Consider the following 16,300-nt stretch of genomic DNA (forward strand, 5'->3'; position numbering starts at 1 on the left):
AGCAGCTTTGTGAACAAGTTGTAAGAGGTTTTTATGACTATTTAGAAGAACTCTTGGCAGTACAATGTTTTGTCAGTGATCCTTTGCAATAAGGTTTCATTAGTTAATGCATTTAATAACACGAAGATACATTAGGTGCATTAAAATCGAGACTTAAAACACATCTGTTTTGCTCTGCATTTACCGAATGAGCACTGCGCTACATCCAACAGATTGCACTATTATGTCTTTCTTTTCTTTTTCATTCGTTTATAACCTGTTTTCAAACATTTTAATCTGTTTTAATCATATTTAATTATTTTAATCATTTTTATTTTCTTGTTTCTTTTATTCTTGTTTATGTAAAGCATTTTGAATTACCATTGTGTATGAAATGTGCTATATAAATAAACTTGCCTTGTCATGAACTAATTATGAACAATACTTATAGGCATAAGTTTAACATTAATTAACGCATTATTAGCATCCAAATTCATACTTGTTAACTTTAGTTAATGCATCATGAGTTTACATGAACTAACAATGAACAGCTGTATTTTCATTAACTAACATGAACTGAGTGTGCCTCGAACAGTTGAGTGGGCTGGACAAACCACCTGTAAAAACACACAGTTTCATCTCTCTGACACTTTAAATGACACTTGGACCAGTTTTGCACATTTGCACCAGACTACAAAAAGAAAAACAGTTCTACTGTGTGATTAAAGTGTGCTGCACACAGGTGAGTGGGCTTTACAAACCACCTGTAAAAACACTCTTCACTCCCTAAAAAACACAACCTCTTATTTTAACACCTAATCTTCTGAGCACTAACACTTTTTTTTTTTTGTATAATTAGCACTTCCTGTGTGTACTGCTTTTTCTTGTTGAATTGCTGAATGTCTCCTCAGTTATAAGTCGCTTTGGACAGTAGCATGTTTCCATTGACTAAAAGTTAATTCAAGTGAACAAATATTGTAATAAAAGTATTGTTCATTGTTTGTTCATGTTAGTAAATGCATTAAATAACACAATCTTATAGTAAATATGTTAACATTAAGTAAATACAAGCCCTGATTTTAACAAAGGAGAAGCATTTGAAAAGGGAAGCTGGACAATTGAAACATATTACATTTAAAAGCATTTAGTATTGTAAATTTGCTTTTGCTCAATTACTTCAGTTCTTATTATTGCAATACATATAATGCGGTAGTATAATGGCGACATTTTACTGATTGATAATAGTTATAATTGTAATTGCTGTAATTAGATGTGTTTTGTTCATTTGTTCTGCCTGTTTTCTGATTAAAATGATGCACATGGTTGTTAAAAAATATTTATGGCTTGTACTACTGGCAGGTATGACCCTGTCTACCCACCTTAATCTGTAGGTGGTTTGGTTTTGTGAAATTGGTTGACCACAGGAAGACTGTGTTTCTGTGGCCACTGGCCGTAATATTTGTGCATGAAAAATCTGCAAGGCTGTTTAATTGGCAAGAATGTCCTCTGTTTAATAAATCGCAGTGTGCTGTTGTGAAAACAAAAAGGTAAGTAGTGAATGAGTTAGAATTTTGATTGCAGAGTAAAAGTGTATAATAAAATGACTCTTCTATTTTCCCACTACATGCCTCATTTCTGCAGAAGTAATGTGTGTCCTTGAAAGAATCATTTTAACAAGCCTCTATCAAAAAACATGAATGTGTAATAATTAAACCGAAAATTGTGCCATCAGTGTTTGCTTACAGATGTCATGTTGAGCTTGATTGCGGCAGTGTTTTAACTTTAAATTGTGATTTAATGTACAAGAAAGGCTGAAAAAGTTCAAGTTAATCACAGAACTAAATTACTTTTGTGCATTTTTTTTAGGCTGGTGACATTACAGATGTGCCCATTTCAAGAGGTGCGATTGGTCGGATTCCCAGTATCGTCATCACCTCTGAGTCCAGCTCTCTCCTGCCCTCGGTTCGTCCCACTTACAGAATCAGCCGCTCAAACGTGTCCACTGTTGGGACAAATCCAGCCAGGAGGGACTCACGTGGTGGAGTCCAGCAGGGGGCAGCGCATCTCTCCAATGCTGCTGAAACACCTGAGTCTGGCCATATAGACAACCATCGCCCTCAGTATCTCTAGTGCTCTACTCAAGCTTTGTTTCAGGGTTCAGTGAAGTTTTCCGTGTGAGTTTTCCTGTTCTGTGATGTTGACGTATTGCAAACAGAGGGAGAGGAGGTAATCAGTCTTGTGTATTGAGAATGTCAAATGTGAAAGTCATATACAGTAGTACATTTATGTTTATCTTTTAATGACCTCGTGTGTTATGTATATCCAGCAGTTTTACTCTAAGACAATATTTAATAGATTATGATTTCAATCTGGCAAAATGATTTGTCATCCTCAGAGACTGGGAATCATGGCGAGAAACCAAATGTTCAACAAAAAAATAATCTGTTTATCAGTTTTAACTGTACATTTACATGACAACTGTGTCTTGAGGGCTTGAAGTGTAGTAATATAATATAATTCATTCCTTCATTCATTATCCTTTGGCTTAGTCACTTATTTATCAGGGGTCGCCACAGTGGAATGAACTGCCAACTATTTTGGCATATGTTTTTGCAGTGGATCCCCTTCCAGCTGCAACCCAGTACTGGGAAACACCCATTCACTCTCATTCACATACACACACTAATATACAATGGCCAATTTAGTTTACTCAATTCACCTGTACCGCATGTCTTTGGACTTTGTGGGAAACTAGAGCACCCGGAGGAAACTCACACTAACACAGGGAGAACATGCAAAATAAACACAGAAATGCCAACTGACCCAACCAGGACTCGAACCAGCGACCTTCTTGCTGTGAGATGACAGTGCTAACCACTGAGCCACCATACGTCCCAATAAAATATAATATATTCATTCATTCATTCATTCATTCATTTTCTTGTCGGCTTAGTCCCTTTATTAATCCAGGGTCGCCACAGCGAAATGAACCGCCAACTTATCCAGCAGGTTTTTATGCAGCGGAGGCCCTTCCAGCCGCAACCCATCTCTGGGAAACATCCACACACACTCATTCACACACACTCATACACTACGGACAATTTTGCCAACCCAATTCACCTGTACCGGAGCACCCGGAGGAAACCCACGCGAACCCAGGGAGAACATGCAAACTCCACACAGAAATGCCAACTGAGCCGAGCCGAGGTTCGAACCAGTGACCCTGCGACCTTCTTGCTGTGAGGCGACAGCACTACCTACAGTGCCACTGCGTCGCCTAATATAATATAATATAATATAATATAATATAATATAATATAATATAATATAATATAATATAATATAATATAATATAATATAATATAATATAATCACCTCAATATAACCTGTATAATCAAACTACCAAAACATCAATTTTGTTCACATATTCTGTCTGTATGAATGACAACATTTTATATTTTTTATGTAAACACGAAATGCATTGTCATATGTACTTAAATGTAAAATAAAAAACGTCAAGGTTAAGGCTTTCCATTTTTAGTACATTGTTGTCATGTAAATGGACTCTTAGTGTAATCTTCAGTGTCAAGGTGCAAAATAAGTTTATTTTTATGTGTTTAGTTTTAGTATTAATATTCAATAATGTGTTTGTTGTACATGATTAATTTATATTTGTAAATTGTTTCCTTTTAGTATTAAGCCATTTTCAGCCAATGTAACAGATTTTGTCACTATCTCCATGCAATTCTGAATGTGTTTGCTCTACAGGTTCATCATGAGACACTCAAAGTTTCTCTCCTCACTTGCACAGAATTTAGCGGTATAAAATATTAATTCATGTTATAGAAACATCCTAATTTAGAATCCCAAGTTTTCAAATGTTATATATATATATATATATATATATATATATATATATATATATATATATATATATATATATATATATATATATATATATATATATATATATATATATATATAATTTAAATAATTGTTTAAATATCTGTTCAGACCCTTTGTAACAATTTAACAAAAAAATTATTTTGTGGTGCTTCTAAGGAGGTGATAAATAGCAGTTGTAAACAATCTACAAAATATGTACTGTATACATCTTTGCACCAAAAAATGCAACACTTTTTTTTTTTTTACTATTTAATAATATTATTATATTTTTTCTGTAAAAACTTTCTTCCTTTACATGATAAAGGATGGAGTAGACTTAAATTGGGATAATTAATTTACTATATATTCAAATGAAAACCGAATCAGAATTTACTGTTCATTTACTCTCCCATAGGCTGTTAAATATGTACATGTAGGTCTTTTAAAAGAAGATCCTTGATTCATCATTTTCCTTGTTGATTCATTATGCAACTGTTTTGCATCTTTAAATCTCAATGGCATATCACCCATTCCAGAATTGCAGGTACTTTTAAAGCAGTTTTCATTCTTTTTCTTCAAACTGGTATGATATACAACAGATGTATCATTTATATTTAAACTCAGTTCTATTAGTAATGTAATGTTAGTAGCTGTTGTTGAGCTTTTGAAAAAAACTCTGAGTCGCCAACAACAGAGTTGACATTTTCCAACATTTGTGTTTTAGCTTAAGATGCTAACCTCAAACTAGGCATGTCTAAAACAGAATTTCATGTATTTTCATAATATAATTGTTTTTAAAAAACTAAATGATATAGCTACTGAAAAATCACTATAACAGAGCTGACAAATAATTTAAACACTATTCTGAACATTTTGTACAAATTAATTAGAGAACAATAATGATGTCTCTCTCATCAGAAGATGTAAAATCAATTAAAGCTAGCCACATCATTTTTTCTAGCACTTTAAAGTTTCATATGCCTTTTACAGATGTACCAGACCAGAAGATATAGGGACAGACAGGGATTTTTTTCTGACATTACAAAGAATGCTGAAAATAGATGCTTCATTCAATTGTTTTTTTAACTCAATACAGAAAGCACATTATATTGTTTGGGCTGCACAATAGATCAGCATCAATTTTGCAATCTGTGCAGACACAGTAGTCACATTGCAGGATCTGCAGTGTTGAGTCTGATTACTGTTGACCAGCAGCTACAGAACACATATGATTTGTAGAGTCACTGCAACGTTTTTCTTTTTTTTTTTCTTCAAAATTTCAAGAGAGTTTAAATTATTAAATTATGAATTATGACATTTGGAGGTTTAACAAAGATGAACTGTATTTCATTAGTTTTGCAATGAAGACTAGAGTGTTATTTTACATTTGCACTGTAAAATATTTGTTTGATTTTTTTACTTACACTTTTTAAAAGAAAAAAATAATAATTTTGACATTATTTCTGAAAACAAAACAATATTTTTACTTGTCTAGAAAATGTTTCTTGATGTAACAGTTTAGATATTTAGAAAAGCATTTCTTTACATTGTGATTATTCTGTTTCCATTCCTGAATACTGTTTGACTCCCCAGTAAAAAAAATAAATAAATAGAGCTATTCAAACCATCTGGTGAAAAAAAATAAATAAATAGCAAAATCAGGGTTTTCCAATATTGTGCAGCCCTAAAAATATGAAATTTAGATTTCATTTATAATTGAAACTAAATATACAGTATGATTCAGGAAGCAAAGAAAGTCAGAAATAGGTTAAGTGGGAGTTTTTAAGTTAATATTTTCTTGACAAAATGTCACTAAATAACAGATTTTGTAAATATATGGTATTTTAGAAACACCAACTTTATATAATTTGTGTTATTATTCAAAACTGTTTTATTATTATTATTATTATTATTATTATTATTATTATTATTATTATTATTATTATTATTATTATTATTATTACTACTACCTTTACAGTATATGCAGCTCTATTATCACCCCGTCACCAGAAGCAAAAGGTGCTAATTAAATGTTGTTGTTTTTTTGTCTCTGAAATGATGGTTTAGCCATTAACTTGCATTTTATGAAAAGCCAAAGAACATGCTTTCAGCCTAAAAAATAAATTAAAAACAGGAAGTTATCTACATCTTAGGGTCAATTTTTAGGTCAGCTATCCCATTAAGGGCACTGCGCTTTGACATTTGTCCAATTAAATTACCAAGACCAAACAGGCTGACAGTGTAGCTTTAAGGTTGAAGGATGAAGATTAACAGAAGTTCCTTGATCTCTAACCATCTGTATTTTTGCAAGCATTATTGATGTTAATTGTCATTTTATTATTATTTTTTTACTATAACTATGTCTTCTGTAGTAAGTGTTAGCTTTTAATTTTAAAGTTCTTGTGATGTTTTTAAAGAACCCCAAAAGTAAAAGTCTGCTGCAATAGAAGCCTGAAAACTTCAGCGTTAAGAATGTGGAATTTCAAATATACTATTATAGTTTGCAAATATCACATTATTCAGAGTAGAAACAGAGCTCCTCTAGTCACCATAAAGCATGTATCATCTGTTTATCGTCTGATTTAATCCACTAACTGGAGGGATAAAACATTTTTGTGTTACTGTGGAAAGAAGTAATCTCAAGCAGCACAAGCCACAGAATGTTTTTGCCTAAAGCAGAGAGGCTGAATCACACAAACTGAGACTGCAGATCTCACATCATTCAGTGTGTTTCCACCAATCCATCAAGATTATAAAGCCTCTACAGATGTGTGTTTTTTTATATATTTTAGAATGGTTTTCAATTGAGTAATCACTACATAGTAGTCCACTTATAGTCATGTTTGAAAGGTTATGTTGCCTTTTTACTCAATGGCAGGTCTGAAAGACTGACTGTAAATGTGATGGTGGTTCTTCCAGCTAGTTCTGGAAGACGTGTTTTAGCAAATAGCATCGTGGCTCTGTCTATGTTTAGATCCGTTAGTTCTTTCTTGAGTGGTTTGTTATAAGAGTAATGAAAATTGTATATGTCTACAGTCCATAGACTGTTCCTGTTGTGAAGTATAATTTCAGATTGTATCAGAGTCTAGATTTTGTCAAATGAAAGACACCATATATATGTCCATGTATCTGACACCAAGAACATAATGTATATTTGTAATGTTCTCATGTGGTTGCTCCTATTTATTTTTTTAAATAAAAAACTGCAGTTGTCAACGTTGTTTTCTTTTGTCTGGAAAATATGTTGAAGCTCAGGTTCTTTCATAATCACATCTGCAAGCATTATTGAAATGTTTCCTTTCTAAAATCATCGTTACTTCTTCAAGTGACGTAAATGAATCTAACTGGCCTATTTATAGAGATATTCCTCTAGGCCTTAGACATCACTGTCTTCAGCAACACATGCAGTCAGTAAAGATTAAGACATCAGACTTTTTTCAATCGTAACTTTCAGGGTTATTTTTTCATCTGCATTTACAGGATCATAACAAAGATTTCCTATTGACATACTTTTTCAGGATGAATGGGCTTTCATGTGACACATGTAGACCTCTTCTTACATGAAGTCTATGAATGGAGATAAAAGTCTTTTACTAGTGTTGCTTTTCTTGGCATTCCTCTGCTCGTAAATTAATTGTATTGCTAAAATGGACACATTTTTTCATTTTCACATTGCCAAAAAATAAACACATCTCCATGGCCACATACTAGACTGCACAAGCCCACTTTACAAAAAAAGAAAGGAAAAAAAAGAAAAGAAGATTGATCAAGTGTTATTCAATCTGAGAAATAACTAGATTCCTGTACCGTTTACAATTTTCAGAAGTCCCAGCTGAGGGCATTATCCATAAAGCACATGATCATCTCTGTTTGCATTTTGATACTTATTTCAATGCATCTATGACCTAGGTTATCATTTTAAAATAATGCACCATCTGCTCTTTTAGACAATGCCCTCCTGAGGAAAACATGCCATTTGCCAGTTCATTAGCCCAGCTAACAAGAATAAGATGCCTATATGATGTCCCCAAAGCCTCTGTGCATCCTAGATGTCTTCTTGTGGTGGAGAGAGCGTGCCGAACACCCAGAAAGTTGGAAGAGCGAGTGAAGACACCGGTGGCTGGACAGTAGCCCAATCGGAAATAATTAATAACACCTGTTTTCTCTAGTGATTGGGCCGGGGAGACACCTTCTTAAGGGAGCGAGAGAGACCAGTCGAGAGAGAGAGTGAGCGACAACCTGCACGGAAAGAGCTGTCGCAGTAAAGACTGAAAGAATAAATTAAAAAAAACTGTCATTACCTTAACGCTGACCCTGTCTTCTTCTTCCCAAAGCAAAGAACCTATTACACTTCCTTTTGCAGGAAGTACCTGAGATGTTCACGGGATATCAAGACAATGTTCCAAGGACGTTAGTGGGACCGGGTATGAATGTTATGTGGACATCCTCAGAGTGATCTGTGGAGAACGTTCTAAAGCAAGTATTATGCGGCATCCTTTGCACCCTATGTTATAAAATTGACCATGGAGATCCCTAGAGGAGCCGACGTGTGGGGGATCTTTCCTGTTTTCTGGAAGTAGGTCTTGGGGAAAAAAGCACTTATAAATATTATTGATGCAGGAAATGTTCACCCATCTCTGCATAATATACTGTATTCCTTCTTGTAAATGGAATATTCCTTGTTAGAATTCCATGCAAAGAATCGCCAGCTCGATCCCAGGTCTGACCGGGTTTGGTGCAGTAGGACCGGTGGGTTACACGTGAGGGGAGGTACACGTTTAACCCACCATTTCTATTGCCCCCAACTTGGTCTGAGCTGAGATTGAACCGGCGATTCTTTGCATGGGAGTTGGTTGCTCTAACAAGGAGGTTAAAGGCCATGGCCTCGAGCGTCTGTCCCTAGAGCATGTTTAGAGGTCAGAGGAGTGAGGTTTACTTGCGTAGCACTTTGCTAGCTGGCCTCCGTTACACCCACCCCATCCCGGACGAGCTCCCATGTTACCCACCAGTCCTACTGCACCCATCCCATTCTGAGATGGAATTGAACCTGCAATTTTTCTTTTTTTATAGGAGTTGGTTGCTCTAACAAGGAGGCTAAAGACTGTGGCCTTTACACTCTCAGAAATAAAGGTATGTGTGCTGTCACTGGGGTGGTACCTTTTCAAAAGGGACACATTTGTACTTAAAGGGTCCATATTGGTACCTCAAAAGTATATATTAGTATCTAAAAAATTTAAGATGAACAATTTAGTACTTTTTAGGTCCTAATTTGTACCCTTGAGGTATTAATATGGATCTTTTAGGTACAAATTTGTATCTTTTGAAAAAGTACCACCCCAGGGACAGCTTGCATATTTTTATTTCTGAGAGTGTAGCGTCTGTCCCTAGAGCACTGTTGTAAAAAAATAAATGAATGAGTGAAAAGAAGAGAGAAGAACCCAGTCCAGGAGACTCGAAACAAGCAGAATTCCTTTATTGAGACGTGTTGGTTAATCTGCAGTCATAAAGCGTCTTTAAGATGTTCATGTGTCTGCAAAAGCCTACTAGAGGTCCGCAGTCTGCAAGTTCTTTCACAAGTCTCACACAAGTCTGAATTAGTCTGAATTAAGACAAAGATGTCCTGTCTATATTGTCCTGTTAGGAGGAGGGGGCATAGCTAAACAAAGTATGCAAATCAAGTGTTGTGGTCGGCAGGGTAAACTGCTTCTCAGGTCTAATCTCATCATGTTCTGGAGACAGAAACCGCCTGACCATTTGATTGAAAAGAGTAAACAATAGACACCCCATGCTGTGAAACTGATAATTGCATCACTTTGGCTTAGTCTGTAGTCAGTAAGGCAAAAGGTTGATGTCCTTCCTAACTGGGATGTTAATGAAATTATATAATTAAAAACCAGAGAATATAACTTTTTAGTTATATGTAGATTATTGTTAATTTGAAATTAGATGATATAAATTTATATTTCCACAGTTCCCCCTTTGAGAGTTATTTAAAAAACTCTCACAAAAAAAAAATATAAATTTGTAAGCTTTCCTAAAACCATTCAATGGCTTCTGTTTGATATCAGAAGCCCCATCTTCTAGTCATGTAACTTGAAAAGTTACAGGCACATTTAACTTATTTTGTGTCATTTCAATATCTACGTAGATGTAAGTGTAGATTTCTAAACTGTTCACACGTTTATGACAATCAGTTGTAATGTCATAAATCCTACATGATGACACAAAAAATCATGTAGTTAAACTGCAGATCTTCTGAAAGTCCATGGCTTGTGAATAGTGTTCAGTCTTTTGTGAGGTGTGTTTCTTGTGGTTCTTCTCCAGCACAGAGTTGATCTGATGACTTCCTGTCATTCCTGGATCTCCGTAGTGATGCTCTGGTTTAGAGTGTTTCTTGAGAAGATGCAGTGTTTGTGTTTACCTGCACACAAGAAAACAAGGAAACAGCAGACCAGCAGTATTCATGCATAGACTTGTATGATCATAGTTCGTGTGTCTAGTTATTCAGGTGATCATATAGTGGTTGTGTTAAGTTGGTGATCGTATAGTGTTGTGTATTTTCTATCTCCTAATCTTAAAGTTATGACACCTATAAAACAGTGAGGTGAGGATGGGGGGAGAAAAACAAAAAAGAAAAGGGAGTCTTCACCACAGGGTGCGGCCCCTGAAGCCTGTTGCTTTCAGTTCTGCCCTGGGCTCCTCACTGGTTTGTGTGTCCTGTTCTGTCCCTGAGTGTGGTGGGCAAACTTTTAAAATGTGAGACACAAACTATCATTCAATAAATATCAGTCCTATCAGACATCATAACATTGAATGGGTAGTGATTGAAAATATGTGTTAAAACACATTCAAGGCTGTAAGTGGACTTAAGCAGAGTTCCCTAATACAAAGGAAGAAGTTTCCTTTGTGTCTTTTTACAAAGAGTCTTTCATCTTAATTGTAAATGAACTGGGACATTAAGCACTTACAGCCAAAAAATGGTTAGCATCTTTGTGGACAGCTCAATGGATTTAGTGATGAGGGGAGGGGTATGTTGAGGACATTTAGCAAACTGTTCAGAAGTTGATTTACCCTGTTCATCTCTTTAAAGTTCTTTTTATTCTTTCTACACTCTCTCATCCAATGTCCTTTTTTACCACAGTAATGACAACATATATTTTTCCTAAGACATTTATGATTTGATGTCTTTTCTGTGTTGACCTTAGTGGCGGCTGCTTCAAATCTGACTCTGTCTTTGATGTAAGAGTCTCTTTCCCACAAAGCTAAACTGTTCATATTATTTCTGAGAGTGGTGGAAGACCAGGTGATATTAAGAAATGGCAAAGCTTGTCTGTATTCAGTTGCAAGGCCATCTGACCAGATGCGGACTAGGGGTCCCTTATCATCTAGCACACTGTCCGAATTATCAGCTAATCCACTGTAAGTTATGGCGGATTGACAAAATCTCTCAGTGAATTCATTCACAGATTCATCTTTCCTTTGCACACAACAAGTCACTTTTGACCAGTCGATCTTTGGGCCAACAATGTTCTTTAGAGCTTTCAAAACACCCTCTCTCAAATCATCCTTACTGGCATGTTGTAGTTTAGAGGTCACAGTATGCTCAAAACTGTTGAATTCAGATTCAGTGAGAATTTGAGACATTAGCTGGGTGACTTCTGTTAATGTCATGTCATAAAGACGCATTTTGCTGATTAGTGCTCTGCTAAACTCTGAAAAATTTGTGCGTGCTGATGGTAAGCTTTGAGATAATCTGTCTATTTCTCTAGGTCCTAGTGTTCTGGAAACTGTTTGAATTTGAACAACAGAAGTGTTGTTGTGTGAACTCTCAGTTCTCTTAGATCTTCTGACACCACAAACCTCCACTGAACCTTTGAGCAAATCACTAACTGGTTGGATGGAAATGTCTTTTTCAGAGACAGTTTGTAAGTCAGGATGTTTGTTATCAGGCTGACTAATCTCCTCAATGTCAGTTTTTGATGTCTTTAGGTTCAGTTGTTTTGTTAATGAGGTTATCTTAGCATGAAGCTCTTGGATCTGTTTTTCTAATTCTGATTTAGCTTGAGCTTGTTGTTTAGCTCGAGATAAACTGAATTCTCTGTAGCAGCAGATAATGCCTTTTACATTGTTTTTGCGAATGCATGCATCAAGCACTTTCTTGCATTCATCTAATGTCCAAACATCATCTGGGTCAATGCTAAATTTCTTTGTCAAATTTAGTCTGACTGACTCTGTAATTGAGTCCATGTGCTGTCGTAGCAGCGATTTGAAATCCTGATCTGACAATAAAGGAGTTTTTAAACTACCTTTTTCAGTTGTAGTGATCAGTCTTGTATTCTGTCTGAACATTTTGTGAGCTTATTATCACAAAGTAAAAATACTAAAACTTTTCAGATGAAAGTGTAGTAATTTCTTCTCTGGCGAAACAGAGGGTAACAATATTAGCACATGTTGCTAAAACTTCCTGCCTGAACAAGAGATAACATAAATTAGCTTGTATAGCTAAAGTTAAACTTCTCTGGTTGAACAGAGGTTAAACAAAATAAAAGAAAAGAAAATAGCGCATAAGGCTTAACTTCTCTGAAGAGAGGATAACTTTTTAAAAGAAAAAAATAGCACGTAAGGCTTTACTTCTCTGTCTAAACAGATGATAAACTGTTACTTCTCTATTGAAATAGAGGATAGCTTTTTGTTAAACAAACCCTGCAGCTGTTTGTTAACTTTTCTCTGATGGAGCAGAGAATAACCATGTGTATAGACTGGTCTGTATGGTTCTTTTGATAGAGTGAAACTCACCAAATCGAGGTTGAGCTGAAAAGATTCAGTCTGGAGTGATCTGATCTTTGTATTCAGGTAGCTTCAATGTTCATCAGGGTTGCAGTCAGAAAATAGTTGAGAATTTGTGATGTCCGCTGAGTGACTTCAAATTGCTGTTGAGCTGAAGAGTCCGTCTGAAGAAGTTTCCTTGATCTTGAAGGTTCAAGTTGAATTTCAGGTAGATTTCAGTCTTTTGTAGCAAATTGTTGAGAATTTAATGATTTCAGTCTCTATCCGGCTCACGGCACCAAGTTGTTGTAAAAAAATAATAAATGAGTGAAAAGAAGAGAGAAGAACCCAGTCCAGGAGACTCGAAACAAGCAGAATTCCTTTATTGAGACGTGTTGGTTAATCTGCAGTCATAAAGCGTCTTTAAGATGTTCATGTGTCTGCAAAAGCCTACTAGAGGTCCGCAGTCTGCAAGTTCTTTCACAAGTCTCACACAAGTCTGAATTAGTCTGAATTAAGACAAAGATGTCCTGTCTATATTGTCCTGTTAGGAGGAGGGGGCATAGCTAAACAAAGTATGCAAATCAAGTGTTGTGGTCGGCAGGGTAAACTGCTTCTCAGGTCTAATCTCATCATGTTCTGGAGACAGAAACCGCCTGACCATTTGATTGAAAAGAGTAAACAATAGACACCCCATGCTGTGAAACTGATAATTGCATCACTTTGGCTTAGTCTGTAGTCAGTAAGGCAAAAGGTTAATGTCCTTCCTAACTGGGATGTTAATGAAATTATATAATTAAAAACCAGAGAATATAACTTTTTAGTTATATGTAGATTATTGTTAATTTGAAATTAGATGATATAAATTTATATTTCCACAGCACGTTAAGAGGTCACAGGAGTGAGGTTTGCTTGCATAGCACTTCGCTAGCTGACCTACGTTACACTACCCCATCTCGGACGAGCCCCCATGTTACCCACCAGTCCTACTGCACCCATCCCATTCTGAGATGGGATCAAACAAGTGATTCTTTGTATGAGAGTCGGGGATGCTCTAACAAGGAGGCTAAAGATCATGACTTCTAGTGTCTGTTGTTAGAGCACCTTACCTAGAGGTCAGAGGAGTGTGGTTTACCTGCACATCGCTAGCTGGGCTCCTTTACATTCAAGTATTTTTTCAAGTTTCAAATCTTGTATACTAGAGTCTTTGTCTTACCTCAGTTCTGGCAGTTTATAGTTTGTTCTCCAGGGAGGAAGGATTTGCATCATAACATGATGTGGCATGAAAACCCCCTCAAGTGTGTCACCAACAGCAGTCATTCTTTCAGTCACTGTGACTGTTGTGTCTTCTGGGGTCTCTCTTCAAATACACAGACCCTGCTACTTGAACATTGGTGGAGGCTATAAAATAACATTCATTAACTACATTTAGCTCTCAATTATATTGCAATTTTCACCTTTAAAAAAGGATGTAATTTACCATTAAAAATTAAAACAACTTAAATCGGCTAATTCCATATTCTTGTCTGTAGTAGTTATATTTGTCATGTAAATTGAAAGCCTAGATTTTTTTCTGTTAATTTCTATTTGGATGTCTTGTTATAACGGTATTATTGTGTTATAATTTTTATTTGTTGTAGTTTATACAATTAAAGTAACAAATTGACTTATAAAAACTAGGGGATGTTGTTTTGATAATAATAAGGCACAAGTTTACAATGAGGCAATGATAAACCATTTATAATAAATACTTCAATATTCCACTCTTAAAGCCAGAACTTCCAGAATCATGCTGCCTTAATCTGCAAAACCCAAAACCTTCTAATTCAAAACATTTGTAAATTAAATTGGGCCTTGCAGACTGTCTGGGAGCCACTAAGCCTCTTTTTATGCGTCGGATGTTCAAGCTCAATTTTAAAACAGTCCACAGGGCAACATGAGGGACGACTGTCTCTTTAATAATACCTCTCTAATGAAAATCCCTCGCCTCCACCTTCCTGTCCCGTGTGGGAAATTACCAATCCTACTATGGGAGAAAAAGATTTAGCTCTTTAATATTTATTAGATCGCTCTGGCGTTGCTTGGTAACACCACTAAACTGTCTCTCACAAAACCTAATTAATATTCAATAACTAAACAGTCACTAAACAGTGATTCGTTAATTCACTAGGCGATTAGTTCAGAGTTTGCGTTTCTGCGAATCAAGTAGACATGAAGGTGGAACGCCGCTCACACCTTGATTAATATTCATGAGCAAAGCCTTCGTCATAGTATCATTGGTCAAGTTGTGTCCTCTGTGCTTTATGTAGACCGGGGCTTGCAGGGATCTGGCGTGAGTGACAGAACTCGTGTCCGGGGGAAACTGAGCGACTAGAAACTGCAAGGTTTGCGGCTGTCAGTGTTAAGCAACTTTTAGCATGCAATGTAGGTTTTAGCTAAACTTTGAGAAGTTGTTTGTTTAATGGAAATGAGGCAGCAGGCTTCACACTGCACTCGAGACGCTTAGTCGCGTGAAAACATTTACATTTACTCTTAATTGTTTATATATTATTCACTCACCTAGCAGTTTATGACTGTAAATACAATTAGAAGCTGAAATACACTTTTTTTCAGCTGCCTTTGGCGTTTTTTATGTCATTTTAAATTCGTTGCCATGTTTATTTCTGGTTTTGATACTGCTACATGGAATGAGTGAGTGATGCTCATGTGCTTTGATGTGTCTTGGCTTATGTGTAGATTTGCATGAAATATTATTTAGCATGTTTCAAAGAAACTGGTCAAAGACTTACTGTATATCCTCAGTCTGGTATGTGTTTATCGTAGCTACAGTATATACATTGTGAGCAGGTGTAAAATTGTTTTTGCATAGATCAGGTATCGTCTATGTTTTGCTGGTAAACCTGGGTGAATTATTTATTTAGAATATGTTGATTTCCTTTCAACTCTTTTGGTCTGCTAACAAATGATAAAATGTGATCTATTCAAAATGTCTTATGAAGAGACAATGTGTGGGTCAAATTATATTTACAAAAATTAATTTATATACTAAAGAAGCATATTCAAATAAAGCAAAGCATCTTCTTTAATGTTTTAAATCTGAAAAGAGCTCAGAAAGAGCTTTATTGCCAGGTATGTTCACACATACGAGGAATTTGTTTTCGTGACAGAGCTTCTACTGTGCAACAGAATTACAGAGACAGGACAAGAAACAGATAATAAATATATATAAAAAAATAGAAGTAGTGAACGCGAAATGACTATAAATAATTATTGTAGTAAAAATGCTCCATCATCATTCATTATAACAAATACATTTAGCAACATAGATACTGTATATTGTGATGAACATAAAGTATATAAAATAATAAGTGATTGTAATAATTCTGTTATATTTTAAATGAATAAAAATGTCTTGCTGACAAATGGGCAAAACCTTGTGGTTTTAAGTGTAGACCATTTTAATGTGGTCATGTCATTGGTCCATGCATGAACATTTCCTGCTTGTTATCAAACTATTTCATAACTTTACCAAGAGTAAATTTAAATGTTAAAACAGCTATTATAATGTTATTTATCAATATGTGGCTCTTTTTGCATTCTCTGAAGCTATAGGAATTAAAAATGTAAAACAGAAAATGCGTTGGGACCACTGTTTTTGTTTACATTCCTC

General features: G+C 35.5%; 2 protein-coding genes and 1 long non-coding RNA gene across 13 annotated transcripts in view; 2 read left to right on the plus strand and 1 right to left on the minus strand.

The window, feature by feature from the left end:
* The window catches only part of opn4a (opsin 4a (melanopsin)), a 63,489-nt gene extending 56,409 nt beyond the window's left edge, over window positions 1-7,080 (plus strand). Inside the window, exons 11-12 of one of the 2 annotated variants that reach the window (NM_001128761.2) lie at window positions 1,846-3,862; window positions 3,949-7,080. In NM_001128761.2, coding sequence (NP_001122233.2) covers window positions 1,846-2,109 — 264 coding nt within the window. In that variant the 3' untranslated portion in view covers window positions 2,110-3,862; window positions 3,949-7,080. Of the gene's footprint in view, window positions 1-1,845; window positions 3,863-3,948 lie in introns of those variants that run through there. The other variant, XM_073919896.1, reaches the window with a different exon arrangement.
* Window positions 252-14,730, minus strand: LOC141377179 (uncharacterized). Its single transcript, XR_012389297.1, has 4 exons — window positions 14,596-14,730; window positions 13,847-14,031; window positions 8,166-8,321; window positions 252-2,168 (listed from the first exon to the last, which is right to left on the minus strand). It is a non-coding gene; the product is annotated as an uncharacterized lncRNA (long non-coding RNA).
* Window positions 14,731-14,926: 196 nt separating this feature from the next.
* ldb3a (LIM domain binding 3a) overlaps window positions 14,927-16,300 on the plus strand; it is an 86,382-nt gene continuing 85,008 nt past the window's right edge. For 5 of the 10 annotated variants that reach the window (XM_068212948.2, XM_073920000.1, XM_073920003.1 and 2 more), the window contains exon 1: window positions 14,927-15,054. The gene's annotated coding sequence lies outside the window, so the exon portion shown is untranslated. The remainder of the gene's footprint in view (window positions 15,055-16,300) is intronic. The other 5 variants (XM_068212947.2, XM_068212952.2, XM_073920002.1 and 2 more) reach the window with 1 other exon arrangement.

Source organism: Danio rerio, chromosome 13 (genome assembly GCF_049306965.1).
Source record: "Danio rerio strain Tuebingen ecotype United States chromosome 13, GRCz12tu, whole genome shotgun sequence".
Classification (NCBI taxonomy): domain Eukaryota; kingdom Metazoa; phylum Chordata; class Actinopteri; order Cypriniformes; family Danionidae; genus Danio; species Danio rerio.